This window comes from Suillus clintonianus, assembly GCF_016758775.1.
Source record: "Suillus clintonianus strain FC179 chromosome Unknown DEU56scaffold_1, whole genome shotgun sequence".
NCBI classification, from domain to species: domain Eukaryota; kingdom Fungi; phylum Basidiomycota; class Agaricomycetes; order Boletales; family Suillaceae; genus Suillus; species Suillus clintonianus.
The window spans coordinates 54,191-74,471 of NW_024539225.1; the positions used below are offsets into that span (position 1 = coordinate 54,191).

General features: G+C 44.2%; 3 protein-coding genes across 3 annotated transcripts; 1 reads left to right on the forward strand and 2 right to left on the reverse strand.

The window, feature by feature from the left end:
* Positions 1 to 7,758: 7,758 nt before the first annotated feature.
* DEU56DRAFT_905662 (uncharacterized protein) lies at positions 7,759 to 8,094 on the reverse strand (the record flags this gene model as incomplete). Its single annotated transcript, XM_041356742.1, has 3 exons — positions 7,759 to 7,848; positions 7,904 to 7,993; positions 8,041 to 8,094. 3 exons carry the CDS (start codon positions 8,092 to 8,094, stop codon positions 7,759 to 7,761), a joined length of 234 nt encoding a protein of 77 aa, XP_041215436.1.
* Positions 8,095 to 9,372: 1,278 nt separating this feature from the next.
* On the forward strand, positions 9,373 to 11,166 carry DEU56DRAFT_905663 (uncharacterized protein; the record flags this gene model as incomplete). Its single annotated transcript, XM_041356743.1, has 3 exons — positions 9,373 to 9,510; positions 9,614 to 9,786; positions 10,914 to 11,166. The coding sequence occupies 3 exons, from the start codon at positions 9,373 to 9,375 to the stop codon at positions 11,164 to 11,166; spliced, it is 564 nt and encodes a 187-aa protein (XP_041215437.1).
* A 33-nt stretch (positions 11,167 to 11,199) lies between these two features.
* Positions 11,200 to 16,776, reverse strand: DEU56DRAFT_905664 (uncharacterized protein; the record flags this gene model as incomplete). The annotated part of the gene is made up of 17 exons (XM_041356744.1): positions 11,200 to 11,420; positions 11,484 to 11,543; positions 11,600 to 11,775; positions 11,824 to 11,879; positions 12,384 to 12,403; positions 12,457 to 12,967; positions 13,025 to 13,113; positions 13,161 to 13,182; positions 13,324 to 13,462; positions 13,552 to 14,044; positions 14,084 to 14,207; positions 14,261 to 14,773; positions 14,821 to 15,014; positions 15,065 to 15,210; positions 15,261 to 15,435; positions 15,485 to 15,683; positions 16,381 to 16,776. The coding sequence occupies 17 exons, from the start codon at positions 16,774 to 16,776 to the stop codon at positions 11,200 to 11,202; spliced, it is 3,534 nt and encodes a 1,177-aa protein (XP_041215438.1).
* Between the last annotated feature and the right edge of the window lie 3,505 nt (positions 16,777 to 20,281).

Below are 20,281 nucleotides of genomic sequence, written 5' to 3' on the forward strand. Positions count from 1 at the left end.
CACAGACGGAGTGGACCAAGGCTGTCCACTCTCCCCACTCACATTCATATTCTACAACTCTAACATATTGAGAATCACAGACACAAACCCCAGAAAAGGTGAATTTAGCTTAGGATTCCTGGATGATGTGGTGATCGCAGCCAGGGCTCGATCCTATGAGGAAGCTAACAAGAAGCTGGTAATAATGATGGAGAAACCCGGGGGAGCGCTGGAATGGAGTCGCCACCACAATGCAGAGTTTAAATTTGAGAAGACGGCTCTTATCTGTCTCTCAAGAACATGTGAAGCAAGTGCCAACAATCCAAGAAAAACATACTCACTACCACGACCAGCCATCACAATACATAACCACACTATCGCCCCCTCACACTCACACGAATTCCTAGGTGTAATCATTGATGAAGAGCTAAGATTCAAAGAGCACACTAATTACATTCTCGCTAAGGGAACTAAGTACACGCTAGCCTGCAACAGGATGATGAGGACAATTAAGGGAATAAGAGGACACTGGATGAAGAGATTATACAAAGGGGAAGTTATATCAAAGATGCTATATGCGGTGGACATATGGGTGGCAGGGCTCATAGCCAAAGGAAGGGGCCATAATGCAAGAGGAAGGGGCATGAGAGGACATGCTATAAACATGGCTAGGGTTCAGAGAATGGCAGCCCTACTTATCACAGGCGCAATGCACTCTACTCCCACTAATCTACTCAAAGTGCATGCTAATATTCTCCCTTTTCAGCAGACACTCTGCAAGATATGCCATTGAGCCACGTTAAGGATAGTCACCCTACACTCCTCCCACCCTTTGCACAAGGGAATAGTGTCCGCATACAAGTTCTGCGCTAGACATAACTTCAATGGTTGAAAATGTCACCCCTCACCTCTGCTCAGGCTGCTCAATAAATACAGGATCAACCCACTCTCAACAGAAACCATAGAACCCATATTTTTCATCAAATTCATAGAAACTAGACAGAGACTGACAGAAAATGGATAAAGACTAACAGAAATTGGTAGAAAGCAGAATACAGAGTATTTGAGCTTATAAAATTGATTACCTTCCAGATTACTTTAATACTTAGAAGCTCATATTGAATAACTGCTCTGATCTAATCACCCAGAATTCCAATTTAGAATGTGTATTTAGTAAATGTCTCACTATTATTGTGTAGCTATGATGGTATGATTTTATTTGTTATAATTATTTGGAATATCTTAACCTATGCTATATTTTCTAAAAAATCAATCATTTTTTTTTTCACAAGATAACTGACACTATGTTGTTGTAGTTGGTCTTGTCAAGTATGATATTGTTATATATAAGTAAGTTTAAGCTTCATTTTTGGCTATAGTTGTATTAATCATCTATGAACTATCTCAAAATATGCACATGATTCTACTGCCCTAGGAAATCATTAATAATTCCAACAAGTATCTAAAGGTCAATGATCTGTATTGTATGAATAGCTGAACAAATTCCACCAGTAGCACATTAGGCTAATATGTAGTTAGTTATATTTTGCTAGAATTATTCTATATATATATATAATCTTTTGGTAGTTGTTAAATATACTAATCACTTTTATAGACTACCAACTGATTATTTGTATTTAAGTTTGTCAACCTAATTATCTCAAAATCTGACTTCTGAGCATATAGATCTAATTATAACCTTCAGTGATATTATTACATTCAAAGAGTTGCTTTAATAATTTTAACTCTAGGCGTAATTTCATTGAAATAAAAGTCACTAAATACTAGCTGCTCAAAATAGTGGTAGAAATGTTATTATAAAAAATCAAAAATCTGAAGTCTGTGTCATCTGACTCTTCCTCCTTAAGTTAGTGATGTATGTTATAGTAGTTGAAGATTGGTTAATAAAATGATAATAGTATTTGAGTTACCTTGCATATTTGTTAGTATATTTAAGGCTGAAATATTAGTTAATGTATGGAAGAGCAAGAAGGTCAGCTTTTAACTTACTAAAAAACTATCTCTAAATATTTTATGGAGGTTTATGAAATAGAAAATATCAATGAAATTATTGAAGGTTTTATTGTGTAAATGTTGATGACTGTAATTTAATATATTCTAGCACAACAAGTGAAAGCAAATATCTCCTATCATATTAGGTTTTTTAATGGCCTTATTTTAAGTCATGTCATTTTTATCTGCCTTGTTTTATTTTTTGCCTATCTTCATATAACTCACCTTTAGAGTTATTATTATTATCGACTCTTTAAAAGAATATATTTGGAAAATGACTGCTCTAAAGTCGCGGATGGCCATACTGAGTTCCCTGCTGACGATTGGATTGACCCCTTCGATCTGCTCACACATCCAGTGAAGCATTTCTGCATAGCACTTGACGATAAGAAGGCAATAAAATCGATTTGACTGCAGAACAACGGTAAAGGGAAAAATATTTTTTATGTCAGCAACAATGAGGGCAAGTAGCCATAGAATAACTTACTGAAAGCTGCTCACACGCCCCCCATATACCTAGGAGGATATCTAATGCCCCCAGGAAAAACGGCAAAGGAACTAAAGGTGCCAGATTACGTGTGCATGTGAGGATCGTCTTAATAACAGGTAGCGCTTCCTAAAAAATTGAGTTATTAATATGATCACAGTTCATGAGTGGTTGACTAAGCCTAACAAGAGTGTGTATCAATCAGAGCAACACAAAATATAAGCACAGTATGTTCTTTAAAATATCCACCTTGGTTAAGACATATAGTACATAAGCTAAGTCAAGCCCTTTGAATTTATCCTTTTGCATATAGTTTTAATATATGCCAGGCAAATATTCACCTATCTTGTATTTCTCCCCACACAGTCATCTTTAACTCAACTTCTCCTAGTTATATTGATTTTTTGGACTCTTACTTATCATATCTACAATCTATGATGCTAGGAGGTTATTTTATGAGGGAAGAAGCACTGATACAACTTAGCAAATTAGGGAAATTTGCAGGGCACTGGAACTCTAATAAATTAAATACTATTAACAGTTTATAGAGTGTCAATAAAAGGGCTGCCAATACTTACTACCTACTAAGCAGTAGTGACATATACTCAAACACTCCATTGGGTCAGAGCCTACAATTCACAGACATATTAGGTATTTAACTCTGCTATGTTTAGATTACAATTAGCTGACTTGAGCTCTTACTGGACATATGGATCCAGTCCATTGATATTTTATGTCATCATTTATTCTGAAATCCAGCGGAGGCTGACTATAATTAAACTATATTTACTATTTAAACTAGGGATATCATGACTACAATTTATAGCCATATGTGCGTTCATGTTAAGACCGTGCTTGAAAGGCAGATCTGGAGGGCTTGGCTTCAGCTTGTGCGCTGCGCCCCTTACCCAAGTACTTGCCCTTAACTTCGGATGGTAGGTTTATGGGGTCTGGACCGGTGGGTTAGCTTAGCCGGGTGTCGGGAAACAGAGATGTACTACTATAGATGGATCTACAGTAGACACAGATGGAGGTAGACTACCTGAGGGTAGAGCCGGATGTATAGTCTTATGGGAAGTCAATTCCCTAGACATGCAAAGGGACGGAGGACGGGAATGGGCAGAGTCTAAGATGATATTCAAACTAAGGAAACTACTACGAGTACACAAGGTATTATATACTATAGACATGTGCGATGGGATGGAGTAAGTGGGGATCTGGATCAAGGAGAGGAACATATGGAAAGGCTAAACTGACAGGTATAAGGAAAATTCCACAGGAACAATCGAGAAATGGAATGGAGATGAAGAGTTGAGTGGATATGGGCATAGGGATTATGATCTGGAATGGAAACAGATATTAACTGTCAAGCGGACCCGGCATCTAGGGGTTAAGACAAAGGGACTATACAGATGGAGAAAGAAGCATGATCAAGATAAGGGACGGGCCGTTAGATTGGATCAGAAATAAGGTTCAGGAACGAGGGATATGACAGTTCATCAGAAAATGAATGCTACAAAGAAGAAGACATAAAAAGATGTGGACTCAATTGCCAACCAGCTGCTCATGATGTTGAAAAAATGTTGTTCTGGCAAGAAATAGAGCCCATGTACCAGTTACAGTGTTCAGCTACAAGAACCAGTGCTAAATGTTACTATATTTTGTGGAAAGATCAGGAAACACTCACTGAATAGATAAATCATCCAAGATCTTGTCTGCATCTCTACTACGTGAGATAGAAAACGATGACTCATACTGACCCGATATTATGACAATTGATACAGCACTACAAACATGTTAATGCAATTCATTTATTGGCAGTAGATAGTAATGACATATAATAATTGCATCCTTGACTATGTCAACAACAGAATAGCACAAATCCTGGGTTGAGACAACTTCATTGGTATTTATAATGTTTGCATCTCTATTCTGAATTAGAGTGAGCGGTACATATGGGCCTATAAGTGAATGTGCCTTTGGTGGGGTGTATTGGCTATGACCAACACAAATGCTTTATCTGTGCATAAAATCTACAGATTGCACCTGAGTGTGATAGCAATGAGAATGATATGATGTTGGCTCTGCTGCAGGGTGAGTTGTTTCATATGCATTTGATGCTAAAGTGCCTTTGTGATGCTGGGACTAGCTTCTGGTGGTTGTTGCATGGCCTGAGTGTCATCCATGACCTCAAGATCAGGTGACCCAGCAAGAATTTCATCCTCAAATGATTACATGAGAGCATTATTTTGGAATGGTGATGGTGATGGGAAGATAGATGCTCTAACCATGAGATATTTGTGTGACTCATCAGTGATTACATTGCTGATGAATGTTGAGTATGACCAGCAGCCATTAATCAATGTCATCTATTCACTCAAAGACTGAGTCCTACCATTTAGCAGCAATGTCATCCTTATCATTATTCTCCATCATATTGGACATCAAACCATGGCCTGTAATTGTCAGCAATGGTATTCTACTTTACAGTGTGTCCATTGTTGTTAAGGATAATATTGCTATATTGTTAGTGGGCAATACAGATGAAAAGGTAAATATTTCAAGTTCATATGAATACCAACATCCAATGTACTTAGATTAGGATTCCTGAAAAATGCATTGATGCATTCTGGCTTGTTGTCCATCAACTTCACTTGTATCAACAGACAGGCTTAGCATTATAGAAGCTTTCTTCTGGAGGTTGGCCCTTAGAACTAGTAGTCATATTTTATGTGTCACTCTGTGCATATCTGTCCGCTGTGCTCACATCGTTTTCCAAAGAGATCAAGACTGACACATCTAAATCTCCTACTAAGTGACGGTCCATGCACCTGGATTATTTCCTTACCCTCTCATTGAGCATCAGTGCATTTACAGAAGCTAAACAAGATGTTGCACTGAAATTGATGAAGCATAGCTGAACTAATTTCAAAAACAAGAAGGTTTACAAAAAGGTTTCAGCATGTGAGTGTTGCACCCATCTGAATTTAATGTATGTACACTACTTACCGTTGTAGGAACCATCCGTTTTGTGGCCTCACAATGGACAATTATCCATCATTTGGTGCTCACCTGGTCAGATACCATTTCCATGGTCATCCGCTCGTATCTGTCGGTATCTGTCCCATCCTGCACCTGGCAGATACACTTTCTGTAGTGGATATCACCAGGATCTCTCAGATTCCGTCCATTCATGTCCTGCCTGTCCATCTCCATTGGTGCGTCATTTATCTTCTTCTGTCATCCTGATCATCCTCAGTCTGTATTACATATGTGTTCCCATACATGAGGCTGCTTGTCATCATTTACATACTACTCTGCTGCGGACTCGCCTGTACTTACCGTTACATTTAGGATGTTCTGAGTTCTTATGGATCATGTTCAATAGTCGCGCTGAATCTCTGGCAATACACGTCCTTCTACTCCCTTGGACTCAGTGTCTAAATTCGAGTGATCTACAGTCCCCTTAAGTCTTCTGCCTCACGGATCTCAGCACAGACCCTTGCATTCTCAGTCTTCCGTACTTTGTGTTCCTTAACTGTATTGCGGTTTACTACTGGTAACTTGTTACATCAAGACCTTGACACCTTGACACCTTGACACCTCGAAACCTCGTGGATCCGTAGCCATACCGCTAGGCATCCACCCCAGAGTTATCCGTCCTCGCACCAGATCCCATCTGCATTCAGACCACCTGTCCCACATCCATAGCAGATCGTATAGATCATAAGCCCGCAGGCTTGATTCCTTCACTTTATCGTGGAGAGTATCTTTCAGTAGCAATCCCCTTGGGACGAGCAAACACACTCGCACTCATCCGGATCGGTAGTCTCTTTCTACAGACTACTCAAGATTACTTTCTCACACCGTGATACCACAGTGACAGCATGTGAACTACACAAAGCAATTTGTGACAAGGGTGCCAACATGCACGGTGGAGAGGCGTAGCCTCGACACTTGGAGCAACTGGCTGATGGGATGATGATGTGTTTATTCATGAGAAACCGCTACTAAATGCTCTGCCAACAGGGTCCAAGACCTCCAGAACCCCAAGACCTAACTAGGAAAGACCCCTAAGGTGAACTCTAATGCTCGAGCCCCCTACTACAACAGTGGTCCATTTGACCACATAAAGTCAACTAGTAACATGATCACAGAGGTGGTTAAAACCATTGAAGTAGGTAAGATCATGCTAGGCCAAATAACTCTAAGATAAAATCAAAATGGTCAAGTAAGAGCTTATGGAAAAACAAGAGACTCTTGACTACCTTTGTCTCATTGCTTTGCAACTGGAGTTCTGAGATCAGGCAAGTCATCAACAATGAAGAGATTACAGGCTTTATCAGTAATCTGATAGTGATCAAATAACATAGAATGAATCTGGAAACCATGAAAAGGGACTTCACATGTAAGGAAAAGGGCATACAACCATTTGTCAACCAGGGTGAGCTAAATATCCTCATTCAACCATCAAATCCGGACTTACCCTATTCCTGGGGGCAAATTCTCCCAACTGCTGGGTAAGTTTTTGCCTGGATATGGGCATGCTGGATACATCACCTGCAAGCTCACTGGCTTTTTTTCTGCAATGCTACTAGAGTCATGACCTCACCCACTGTGCCTGGGTTGTTGAAGGTGCCACTATTCATAGACAATCTGCATAAATGCAGAATAATGATCCTGTACAGCCCAAGTTTGAGTACCATTATGTTAGCATTTAAATTTGAGACATACCCTGATGGGTGACAATCCACTATGGTTAGTGTGCCTGGCTAAACCATGCAAAAATTTGTAGGTGGAAATTTTAGACTCGTATGAGAGAAAGTGGAAGTGCTCAAGCACATTGAATGTAGCACCTGTTTGTGCAAGTCTATTGTAGTTGCTGGATATCATCACACTCATAATAACTGTTTGTAGCGCACTTGTGTAGTCTTGCAGTCACAAAAATCTCATCTAATTTCATGGATTCCATTAATGCCAATGATGACAAAATCATTGCCCATTGAGGAACATGGGTTGTAATAGTGGTTACTGGGAGTATGGCCTAATTGTATGCACAAACCAAAAATCTTGAGTTTGATGTGTTAAAAAAATGAACTGTTCCACTCCTGTGTAGGGTTGGTACTATATAGATTGTATATCTAGGCAACACATACCTCAATAGTATGCAATGGGCTGTATTAATGGTGGTTGACAACACAATACTGATAGGACATCTCCATTCCAAAGCAGTCGCTACAGCGGTACTTGAGTCTATCATTGCCGCAGTAGCAGGGCGTTCACTGGGCTTCATGAACATGGCCCTCCAAGAAAATGGTTTCATCAAAGAAGGATTGGCATTGGAGGAGCCAAACCAGAAATGGATTATCCTACAAAAATTTGTGAGTATACTATAAATCATTCATATTTCTACACATCACTTACTGTGGGATGCTCTTTGTGCTTATTTGGAAGAATATCTGGAGGATCATAACATGGAGGAACTTCGTCCCAGTTGTCATAGTCTGGCCAATCCTGAATGATATGCAATATATATAGTGAACCACTAGCAGATGGCTTACTCTTGAGTGTGGCCTCAAGTAAAAGATAACCTGTTTATAGTGTAGTATACTCATCAGTGAATGCATATTTCTGCATTTGCTGGACTGCCAGTGTTGACGTGAAGGATGGTTGAATGAAACACTCAAATCATGACTTGGGTTTCTTGGAAGTGTGCACCATGGCAGGGTACAATGGCAGCCTAGTGTGCAAATTTTCAATATGGCGAATTATTCTGAAAGTTATATGTAAGGCTTCCTCAACTTTAAATTGATCACACCACTTACTTTGTACCGTAGTAACCATACCATGAACATGCTGCATCAACAGTATTGATTCCAGTAAGTTGACAAGATACTATTATGGGTGCCATTCTCTGACCCAAACAGTTTGAGAAGGCATGTTGGATGATAGGGTTCCAGCAAATGAGGACAGTATGGAGTTGTGATGGTATGGAGTATGGAGTTGTACCTTCAGCGCCTGTAGCAAAAGCCATGCATGATGCATGAGGTTTGAGGCTGTGTCATTGAACACTGTGTTTTTAATTATATGAAGTTGTGATGATATGGAGTATGGAGTTGTCCCTTTGGCCTTTAGCAAAAGCCACATATGATGCATGAGGTTTGAGGCTGTGCCATTGAACTTGAGGCCAACACCGCATTTTTAATTATAACAGTACCTTGCAGACAGCCCACATTATGCACCCATACTTCCCACATATCCTAGTTAGTAAGGTGACCTTACCATAATGTTCTGGCCACTTAATAAAGCCTTTGTACCTTCCTATGGAGCACTGGCAGTTTCCTTGTACTTAGAATAATTTACTCTACAGTCTTTTTCCCACTGTTTGTGTCATCACCTTTTGAATAATATCATAGCGCACAACTTTGCACAATGCCGCCACACTCGCACTCATCATCATTGATGATGAGCTTGTATAAGGTGTGTTTTATTTTATTTTATTTTACAAATATATATCTCACTACAGGACATCATAAGACTACCTATAAGTGTTCCTTTACAAGGCTCCTAGGTTCGTACTCTGTGCATACAGGTATGTCAACCAAAAATCAACAGAGTGCATGAGAATCATCCTATCTTCGACATTCCACCATGCACCCTCACCTCCAAGCTGCCTATCTTCCCTCCTATGTGTCCCCCATGACACTCAATGCTGTGGGCGGTTTATCACAGTGTGTTAGGAGGTTTGGCTAGGGGCTCGGCCAGGGGTCTTCCAGGGGTGCCAGGGGTCTTACCTGGTCCTCAAGGCACTTAGATACACATAGCCAGTGCATGTCCAGTAGCTAGTCTTTGCCCATTCCATTAGTCTGCTCCTTCTGCTTGGTCTGAGTCCCATGGCTCGTCCCCCCATGGCCCACTCCAACGGAAATGCTCTGTCCATGTGGGCGGCAAAAGGACCAGGACTTTGTGTACAGGAGTACTTTGCCAATGCCAAGATGATGCCCATGAACTTTGTGCTTCCCTCCTCAAGAGTAAGTTCATCTCTCTAATTTTGTCATCTAATTTACTTCCATTGATAGTACTGTAGAACTCCCTTTGACAGAGCGTGAGCGATTATTGACCTCTGAAACCCAGCAATGCGGCCCCAATTCATCGCCACCCACACTATCAGATGACTTCTCTCCTTACTCCATGGACATCGACTCCATGATTCCTCCTCCTGGCGAGGAAGGATTTTCTGTCAGTCATGTGGGAGATGAGGTGGTGATCTACCAGGAACTAGAAGAACCCACCACAACAACAGTGAAGTAAGTCCAGTGTTTCTGACACTCACAAGCACTTAAAACAACCCTTTATTAGTAGACAGAGGTTGGATACTGTCATATCCCATACCTGAACCTTCTCATCCAGTCCGGTCCATCTGGTTCCTCGGGTCCATTCTAGAATTCATTTCCCCGAGTCCCCATTTGTATATGCTTCTTGCTGCCCCTATATGCTCAGATCCTTCTGACAGTTAATGTCCGGGTTCATTCTGATCCTTCCATTAGTCTATTCATTTCCTTTTCATTTAACTTGTTCCCTTTGTTCCATTTAATATATGGTGTGGGTGAGGAAATAGAGATGCGAACTCCGAAAATCCTCTAAGTCCTCTAGATATGTAGGTAGCTATGCGCGCTCTCAGGGTGCAGAAGCATAAGGGAAGCAGATAGGCTGCGCAGAAGCGCATAAGGAAGCGGATATGTGGTAAGGCTATATGTAAAGGACCCTGGATGTTGTCAGCAATAGATATAACAGTGAAAATATGCACCAATGGAGCCGGACAGACAGGACATGACAAGGGAGGGTAATCCGAGTAGGGCGCTGGTAAGTGGCTATGTGCACAAGCCGTGCATATAGTGCGCAAGAGCGCAGGTGATTACGTGTGCCGTGCGGGTGTCTATAGGGCTGCGCTGGAAGGGTGGCATCTGACTGGGGGCAGATGGGCTCAGACCAAGCAGGAGGAGCAGACTGATGGCATAGGCAAAGACTAGCTACTGGACATGCACTGGCTGTATGTATCTAAGGCCTCGAGAACCAGGTAAGACCCCTGGCCCACACCCCCTAACACAGCGCCTACCTATGGATAGTGATGAGGTTGATGTAGAAATAGGGGGATACGAGCCTGTAGAGATATCACTCTCTACACCTGCGGGGTACTCTTAAACTGACTGTCCACAGTCAGTCCTCCAGACGTGGAATGGACTTAGTGAAAATTCTGTAAAAATGACATGTGGGGTTTGGTAATGGCCGATGTGGATGAGCCGGCGCCGGAAAGCAATGTGTCACGTGCAGTGATGTGTCGTGGTATTGTTGTCCAAATCAGGAATTTGGTGCTTGAAATTTGGACATGTCCATTTGCTTCTTCTTCTTTTTATCCATCTCCACTATGTGTTAGATCTTGCCTTTTCAACTTGATTCTTCTGCCTGCTATGGCACCTTTCTCCGCTGAAGACCTTTTCAACACCCCGCCATCATCGCCTGCGCCCTCTGCTGCTGAGCTTCCTCCTCAGGAGCCCATTGAAACTGAGGCCGATGTGCTTGACTGTGACTGGACCGCTCTTCGCGATCATCTCGACACCTTGACTCGCATGATCCCCAAAGATAAGGAGGAACTACTGGAGGATAAGGAGCATTGGATGAGGGATTGAACTGTCTTGGATGCCCGAAATCTCTCGTACATATTAGTAGACTTGCCGATGACCTGGCTGTTGACTTTGTCCCTGCCCTGGTACTCGCCAAGCACGAGCAGCACCCGTGCAAGAGCGTGAAGGCGTCTGGACTTGCTCCATTGTTGCAGCACCCGTGCGAGAGCGTGAAGGCGTCTGGACTTGCTCCATTGTTGTGGCACCCATGCAGGAGTGTGAAGGCATCTGGACATGCACTGTAGACACGGGATGGGTATCTAGGGCGAAGTGTTTGTTAATAATTGTGTTTTAGCTCGAAAATCAAAGTAGTATGAACTCACCCGTCATGACGTTGAGTGTCAAGTTTTGCAGCTGTGGTACGTCAGTTGTGTCAAACGTAGCTATGAGAGCTTGGATGGTGAGCAATATGAAGCGTCCAATCGAAGTACAAGCTTACCGGAATTCAAAGTTGCCCCCCTTTGGGCGATTGGTGTGGACTTGCGAGAACATTGATTAGTGGCATTGCCCACACGGTGCCCCTTTGTGATGAACCATTCTAAAGCTTCTGAGAATGAAGCGAGTTTCTTGTAGACAGGTTTGGAAAAGCCGTTGACCGCGAGTTGACATTCAGCCCTTAAAAACAAAGATTAGAAGGAATAGGGTAGATGTGTTGAAACTTACCAAGTAAAATAGATACCAGATTCATGGCCCACCACAACAGCGTAAAACTTTCTCGTCTGACCAAGAAAAAGTTCTCAAACGCTCTCAGACAGATAGTATGCACGAGCGGCGTGGATTGGTGTTGTTGAGTCGTTAAGCTGGCTTGCGATGGGCTGAAGGCATGAATAGATGGTGTCTGCTTCCTTCTCAACGTCCGTCTTGATGGGAATTGGAAAAGACGGGCTTCTAAACCCGCAGGTGATGAACGGCCTTGTCAGTCGGTGTGTGAAATGTTGATTCACAAGAAAAGCCCACCGTTCGTCATAGATCCCTGGTGCCCTTCCTCCGATTATCACCCACATAGAGCTCTGCAAGTGCACAAGAAAGATTTGAGAATCTATAGTTAGTGAAATATGGAAAGTTTGCAAGAGAGATTTGAGAGAGATGGTGATATGTATTATGAATGCTGATTGACGCTGATCAATTAGTAATTGATTCAACGCATAGACACACACCCAAATCTTGGCCACATGACTTTGCAACAACTGATGCGCATTCATTGAATTCAAAGACACACACACCCAAATCTTGGCCACATAAACTGATGCGCATTCATTGAATTCAAATGTCCGTAAAATAATCATGTCGAAGTACGAGCTAAGTCTGAGATATATTCTACAACAGTTCCTATATCTGTGCAGAGGTCATCCTCCTCCAATGCATCAGCTTCATTATCGCTGTGAGGTTCATTCAACTCGTCATGAGGTTCAAGGTCATCATTCACAGGGTCCTCCTCTGCAACCGCACCTTCTCTGATGCCAGGGGAGGGGTTTCCGGTGAAACCAGGAAGAGAATAGACTTGAGTGATGCATATGAGAAGTTGATGATTAACAAGAGTGCGGATCTTAGCAGCCTCCTGCACTGCTACAAGCAAAGGTGATCCTGCAGCCGCCTCCAACTCCCTGATAACCTTTTTGAAGTGGCGCTGTTCATCCAGGATGGCAGAATGGAGTCTTCGGATTTCTACATTGCAGCGGAGAACTTCTTCGTGCGCTCGTTGAATGCGTTGGTGTTGGCGCATGGTCTCACATATAGCTGGCTTTGCCCATGGTTTATCACGAATATCTTGATGTGTGTTGCGCAGGAGAGTGAATTCGTCAAGGAACTGGTAGTGTGAGACTTTGGACCATTCAAGTGTAGGTCATGGAGGTTCCAACTTCACAGCAGCCTCGTTGTATTTCTTGATGGCGTTTTGGATAGCTTGACAATGTGTTTGAAGGGACTTCGAGATTTGGGTCCACATTTTATACGCTGTAGATTATGTTAATAAAGAGTTTGTAAATCATGCTACAACTTACCTGTTTGTGCGACATTGAGTCGCTGTACTTCAAACAGTCATTGCACCACAAGCCATTGCAGACTGTCTAGAGTGCGGTGATATTCCCGTGTTGTCATGCACTTCATAGCAGCTTGATATTCTGGTGAAGAGGGTTCCCAGCGTCGGTGTATGCCCATCTAAACCTCCATCGCAAGAACTTCACGCTGCACTGTATCAAGCTTCTCGGCGGTGTAGCGCCGTTGAGTCTCGAGTTTGTGAGTGTGAGCCAATTCAGCTGCGTACGAGTCTCGAGAGGGCTGGAACTGATAGTTGGTAGGCACGCTGGAGATAAAGAGAGATGATGCGGTAGACGATCAACATCTATAAATAAAATTAGTGGTGAGAAGAAATATAAACAAAATAGCACGTACTCCAAATCGCGAAGCGATTGGAGGAGTTCGACATATACCATGGCATGGACATCGTACTCCGGCTCCTGCCCAAGTGTACTGAAGTACCGAACTTCTTCCTCTTGCCACAGTGCAAAGTCTCCCTCCACAATACCAAGCGACACCATGGCCTCAGCTAACATAACAGTTTCATGTGTGATTATATGGAGGGCCTGATGGTAGTTATTGAAGATCATTGTGGCGAGATTCATATACTTTTCAGTGTCCCACTGTTTAAAAAACATGTCGAGAGAAACGTGCCGATTGTAAGCGCTGGCATAGCGGATTATCGGAGCAAGTGCATTGGACGCTGAGAATATATGTTCAGCCATGCCAAAGTCTTCCAAACCTGCACCTTTGATACCACAAGGATGGTGCCTCGTCTGGCACTTGTAGTTATGCGCAAACCCATGAAATACATCCACACACATGCGACAGTCCATTTGCTTGAACAGTGGGCCGAGACTGCTGGATTCTATGGTGGATGAAAATCTGCACCCAATGTCATACGCACCAAGAGAACATTCACCAAGGACTTCAAGAGCCTTCGCAATGATGGAGAGAGGGTATTTCGCACTGTGTACTATTATTAAGCATCGACTTTTGTAAACCAAAAAGAAGCGACCTATAGCTCGCCACTTCGCACCATGTCAGCATACCATAATATGAAGCTGTGGCGACAGGCACATACAAAGATCCCTGTTTCATCAAAAATATTCCACATTCTCTTCTTCTCATCAGATGCAGCGGCCTTCCAGTTTTTACTGCACTCAGCAGCAATGGCTTGAGAGGAGATGGACACCGGCAGGTCATCATCTGTCTCAGCAATGACATCAGCTTCGGTGGGTCTTGTAATGTCAGGGTCCGATCTCGGGTGCACTTCGTTTGCAAAACCGTCAACAAATGTACGGGTGAGAAGATAATCGCTGTCTTCGAATACATGTAAGTCCCCCACTTGGCGTTCACCAGGCGTCAACATCCGCTTGGCTGAATTGCCCCCGTCAAACACATACATACGTCCAAACTCGAGTGGGGGCTCATTTGCCAGTACGTAGGAGCAGGGGGGACATGCATGCTGCACTCGCCAGTTGGGAGTGTCGTGTTGGAGTGCTGTGTTGACTCTCTTCTCGACCACACGTAAAACTGTGAGATATGTGTTGAATGTGCTAGAAAGAGTGGTGCGATTAGATCTTCGGTAAGGGACCTGTAAGACATGAGTAAAAGACTCCAAGTAACAGAGAACATATGTACCGCATAAGTATCACATATCACCTTAGCAAATGCTTCTACACTCAACGAGGGCTTGCGAAGCCAAAGAAGACGGAAGAGTTCAAGGGTCCGAATAGCGACAGCGAATGAGGGTTGGTGGGGAGCGTTGCCTATGTAGCCACGAGACATGAGGGCGACAGATGGTGAAAGACAAACTGCAGATTGTGAGATAGATGCTGATGTTTCAAGAGTGAAAATATCAATGGTGTTGACAGTAAAGTCATACTTATTGGTGCAGGAAGCCTGTTCATCGAAGATTTCCACTGGAGGTAGGCATCAACAAGCAAGGGAATGAGCGTAGCCCAGTTGGCGTGAAGATTGTGAAGTCGTCGACGCCATGTTCTCGAATCCTTGTAGTGACGGCCAATCCAACTGTATACTTCAGATGAAAAGACGAGTTGACATTAGTGCGGGTGACTTACGGAGCGTCTGTGTAGTCCCGGATCGCGCAGACAATGGTTTCGTTCTCCTGCAAATGCTCGGGAAGTGTTTCCCACTCCATACCAAAGTCTTCTGTAATAATGTCGGATGGTGTGTCATCCATTGGAGGGTCTGAGCGCAATTCACTCAATGCGCTGAGTGTTTCTGTAGCAAGACCTACTAAGATTGAGCTCAGAGAAAACAACAATGAGACCGTTAGGCTTACCACTGATATCCAACATGTATTTAGCCTGACCATTCTCTCTCTCCAGTGCAAAACTGCTTTGCTTGATGTATCGTTCTGAGAACCTCGCATATCGATGTCCTTCTTTGATGTGGACAGTACGGGAGAGTCCTTTAAAGCGTTTGGGAGCAGGTGCCATCCGTAGTGGGTAGTGAAGGAGGGAATGGAGTAGAAATAGCCTCTACAACCGATGAGGTGTGTCATACACAAGGTCGGCAATAATGTCAATGTTCCTGCATGGTTGTGATGGTTGTGGAGGCTGGGATAGGTGACAGGAACATATCCACATGCATGAATGAAAAAAAGCAGTAAATTTGAGTAAGATGTCGAGCTCGTCGTCGTCAATGACGAGCACAACGGTTGCGGACATTGCCGATGATGGCTAACATGTATGACTAACGGTATTGCCTTATCTGTGTACATGGGGCGGGTTCGCGGCAGTACCCAATAGCCTGCTGATATAGTCTCACGGTTGAAGGGATTTATTTTCTCTAAGGTATAGATATCAGCATTTATTGAGCTATATACTGGCAGTGTATGTGAATGATGGATTCCGAGCTAATTAGGTTGCCACTCCCCCCTGGGAATACCAAGCTAATTAGTTAAGTAATACGTGAGGTCCAGGTGGATGATTCTGTTACCTTGTGAGTTATAAGGTGTGATGTGAATGGGGTGAATGCCATATTTCGCCGCTAATAAGTCAACTGCTGCTCTGAACAGAGGGCCGTTGTCAGTCACGATCTCGGTGATCAGCCCCCATCTGCAAAGGAGCTCCTCAAATATGAACACTCTGAGGGTTTTTGTGGTTTCCATGCGCAACATGCGCCATTCGGGATATGCGGTGAGCACGCATGCACTATGTGATCGAATCTGCTCACTTTGGGCATCATCATGCAGTCTATGTGTACTCTGCGGAACAGACCGCCCGGGATTGGTACAGTGGGTGGAATGTGCAGGCGAATATTCTGACGGACTTGGTACTCGTGGCAGGTTTTTGTGTACCATTTAACATTGTCGACCATCATTGGCCACCAGAAGCGCGAGAGGAGGCGTGTACGAACAGTATAAATACCCTTGTGCCCAAGATCGTCATGCACCTCCTTGAGGATCCGATAGCGCCGCTCTCCTCTCACTGCTAGCTGGTGTCGGCCATGTGGTTCTCTGCGCCAGAGGTTATCCTCCATGACAAAAGTGTCAAAGTCGTTGTCCGAGAGATCCGTGGGTCTCTCACGACTTTCTAGAAAGCGCTTATACTCGCGCATCTTCTCATCCATGGCTTGCACCGCTTCGGAACGAGGGATAGGGGGCTCATCAGATTGAGCGGAGATGGTATCTAGAAACACTAGGAGGGCGGGAGTTCAGTTAGGGTTTTGCACATCGCGCCTGATATACAGATTGCGGGTGTATGATGTGCCAGCGGCTGCGACCATATGCATCTGATCATTAATGAGTGCTACTCCAAATGAGTATGCGCAATCAAGCCAATCCTCATGATCATCTTCCTCATCTGGGTCTTCGTCTGCGCGCGGCCTCCTTGAGAGACCGTCTATGCCGGCGTGCTTGGTAGTGGAAACATGTACAAGTTTGAATGAAAACAATAAAATGCCCACGATCCATTGATTGGTGGTCGTGTTAGGCTGCAAATCCGGATTATTGATCATACCTTTGATGTACTTTGCATCAACTTCAACTGTAAGGTTGGTGATGCCGAAGATGTATATGCGCACGGTGCGCAAGGCGTGGAAGAGGCCATAAAGCTCCAACTTAGCCTGAGAGTAGCAGCTCTCGACTTCATTGAGCGCAATGGATCCAAAGCGATTGGGGTGGTGCTTGCCGTCCTCTCTGATTTGGATGAGGAGGTAGCCAACGGCGACGTTTGAAGTGTCAACCGCTAGGATAACTTCGCGGCTGCACTCGTAGTTGATGCACCGCAAAGCGGGTGACTCTAGAATGGCATCCTTGAGTGTTTGCATTGCTTCGCAATGTTCTGTTCCAAATTCAAATGGGACATCTTTCCTGGTGAGGTTAATCAGCAGGTGCACAATGTGCATGAAATCATGGATAAAAATGCGAAGGACACCGCATGTGCCTAAGAAACCGCACACATGCAACTGGTTCTTGCACTCGGGCCAATCTCTGATCTTTTGGACTTTAGAGTCCTCTGGAACTCGGCCGTTGAACGTGCATAGGTGCCCGACGATGACTGCGGTCGGCATGGCTAAGACAAATTTCGAAGCTGACACAGTAGCACCGACATTCTCAAGACACTGTAGGATGCAGTTAATGACCTGGCAATGCTCCCAGATGAAGCGGCAGATGCCTGGGTTGGCAGGTATAGTTTCATAAGAACCATCCGCACTCTGGTAGTGCGTCTTTACAGACTTGACAGGTACATCATTGACGAAAGGCGAGGTATACTCTGGGATCTCATGCTGCAAGATAAAGGCGGTATCACCCTGATAAACCTGGACCGTGTTAGCATGGTTAGTCTATGCGGCCTAAGAGGCATGCCAAACATAGTTAGATCGTGTGACTCCTTGTGGAGCGCGTGCTGGTCATATCCGGAGTATAAGTCCATCATGCCATATACTGCATAACCCGCGAATGATTCTGCAAGGTGCTCTACAAACAGTGGAACCAAAGTGTCGCGAATGGTCACCACATTGAGTGGCTGCAAATCATGCACTAGGCACAGGGACTTCTTGTCCTTCTTGACGATGCAAAACCAGCGCGAGCGGTATGCGGCGGTTGACGGTTCAGAGATGCCTGAGTTGATCTTATCCTTGATGATGTGGATAACTTCACCTAACGTAGATGGCAGAATCAGAATATTTCTTTGTGACCATGGAGTGTGCGGCATGGTCGGAATCTTGTATGGCGGAAAATAGGTTTCATTGAGGTGGCCTCATTCAGGAGCGCCCCATGCAAATGCTAGTTCATGCACACAAACGAGCCAGCGAATTAGCTTAAGCTCATTGTGCGAAATAATAATCTGACAACGGTATATGGAAAATAGCTACCAAGAGGTAAGCCTACCAAATACCTATGTGGGTCTTGCTTAGCCTAAGGCTAGTTCGACCCTAAAGGGGTCTGCTGTCTGATATAAGAATGATAGTTAGTGTCTTTTCGGTCAAGGAGAAGATAACCTGAAGGTCAAAATGTCGGGTCCTAAGTAAATCGGGTAGTCCGATGCACGGGAAAGTGCGGGTCCGATGCGCAGGAACTGCGGACTCAACGGGTGATAATGGTACGGGACGGACAATGAGCGGATATCGTCGGGAACGGATGAGATGAATCAGAATAAAGGAATGGCAGAGGTTCAGACTATAAGGAGCGGATAACCAGGTGTATTGGGCAAGGTGTCAAGGTGTCAAGGTGTCAAGGTGTCATGGACCAAATGTATTAGGGAACTCCCCTCTACAGAAAGGTAAGTTCTTTGTGAGAGTCCCTTGGTCCTTATATAAGTAGCTACGTAGAAATCCGGAGTCCTATAGGCGAAGATAGTGGATAGTCCGAAGGTAATATGTAAAAAGACATGAGGTACTGCGGACTATGGGAAGCACATGTAATAGCGCTGTCTACAGTGTCAGTCATGAGAATAAATGACTACTCACCAATGGGGGTGCACGGGAATGGACTGGACATAGGGATAATGGGTGTCCAAAGGGCATTGGATAGTCCGAAGCGCGGGAAGGTGCAGGTCCTAAGGTGCGGGGTATCGGGTTATCATCGGGTCGGGTACGGGTGATGTCGGGCATAGCGGGAAATGGATGGAAAATGTGCTGGTATCCAATATCATCAAAATAGCCAATTGTGAGGCTAGCGCCAGTATGTTCGGTGCATCGTCCAACCATAATCAGTTGGCAGGGTCTAAATCTAGCGCATCCGCGCACTCTTGTGTAAAGTGGACGCCTGGTATAAAATCTGGGGGATGGGGCGGTAGTTCTGGCATACCAGCCAATGGATCAGCGGGGAGTTGGCGCACAACCCTATACTCTGGTGGCATAGTAGTTGGTACGGTGCGGACTTTCTTCACGACTGGCTTGTATACCAGTGCATGTACTGCGGAATCATAACTGTAAACAGCATTAAATGTGTCGATAGACGCTTGATCAAAAGCTGTCCAGGATGATGAAAGAAATGGATAATGTGCTGATTTGCGCTCTGATGTGGAGAACTGATACTTGGGAACAGATATTGCGGCGGCTGAGCTCCTTGAGAGTGACATAATGGATTGCACGTCATGTGCAAGTTGCACAATATGAGTGGTAACAGATGGAAAATGAGAACAGAACAAAATACTTTTGTGTGCTGAGCGCGAAGCGGTGAGAGTACAATTAGTGTCTCCTCGCTTCATAAACGAATCATCGATCTTTAAAAACCTGTGTCCTCCAACTTAGAAGGGTGGTTGGGGAAAAACTGCTCCATGGTACAGTGCACACAGTGCTTTACCCAAGGCGTCGTTGAGATATGAATCTCCTTGAAGGAGTTGGGGTCGGTAAGTGTAACATCTTGCTCCCCATTGGGGAGATCTTGCATGTGGCAGCTCGTCAGCTTGAAGAACGGCCAGCCGAGGAGCACTTCGAAGTGTGTGCATTCTACCACTTGGACTTGGAAAAGCATCGGCCCTGTTCCACAGTCCAGCGGGATGTTCTCGATTACACCGAGCATTGTGTCTTTCGATGTATTGATGCTCTCCATGCTCAACTGATACTCAGAGCAGAGGCCAATGCCAAGCAACTGCCATACCGCCTTTGGCATGACTACAACTTCTGCGCC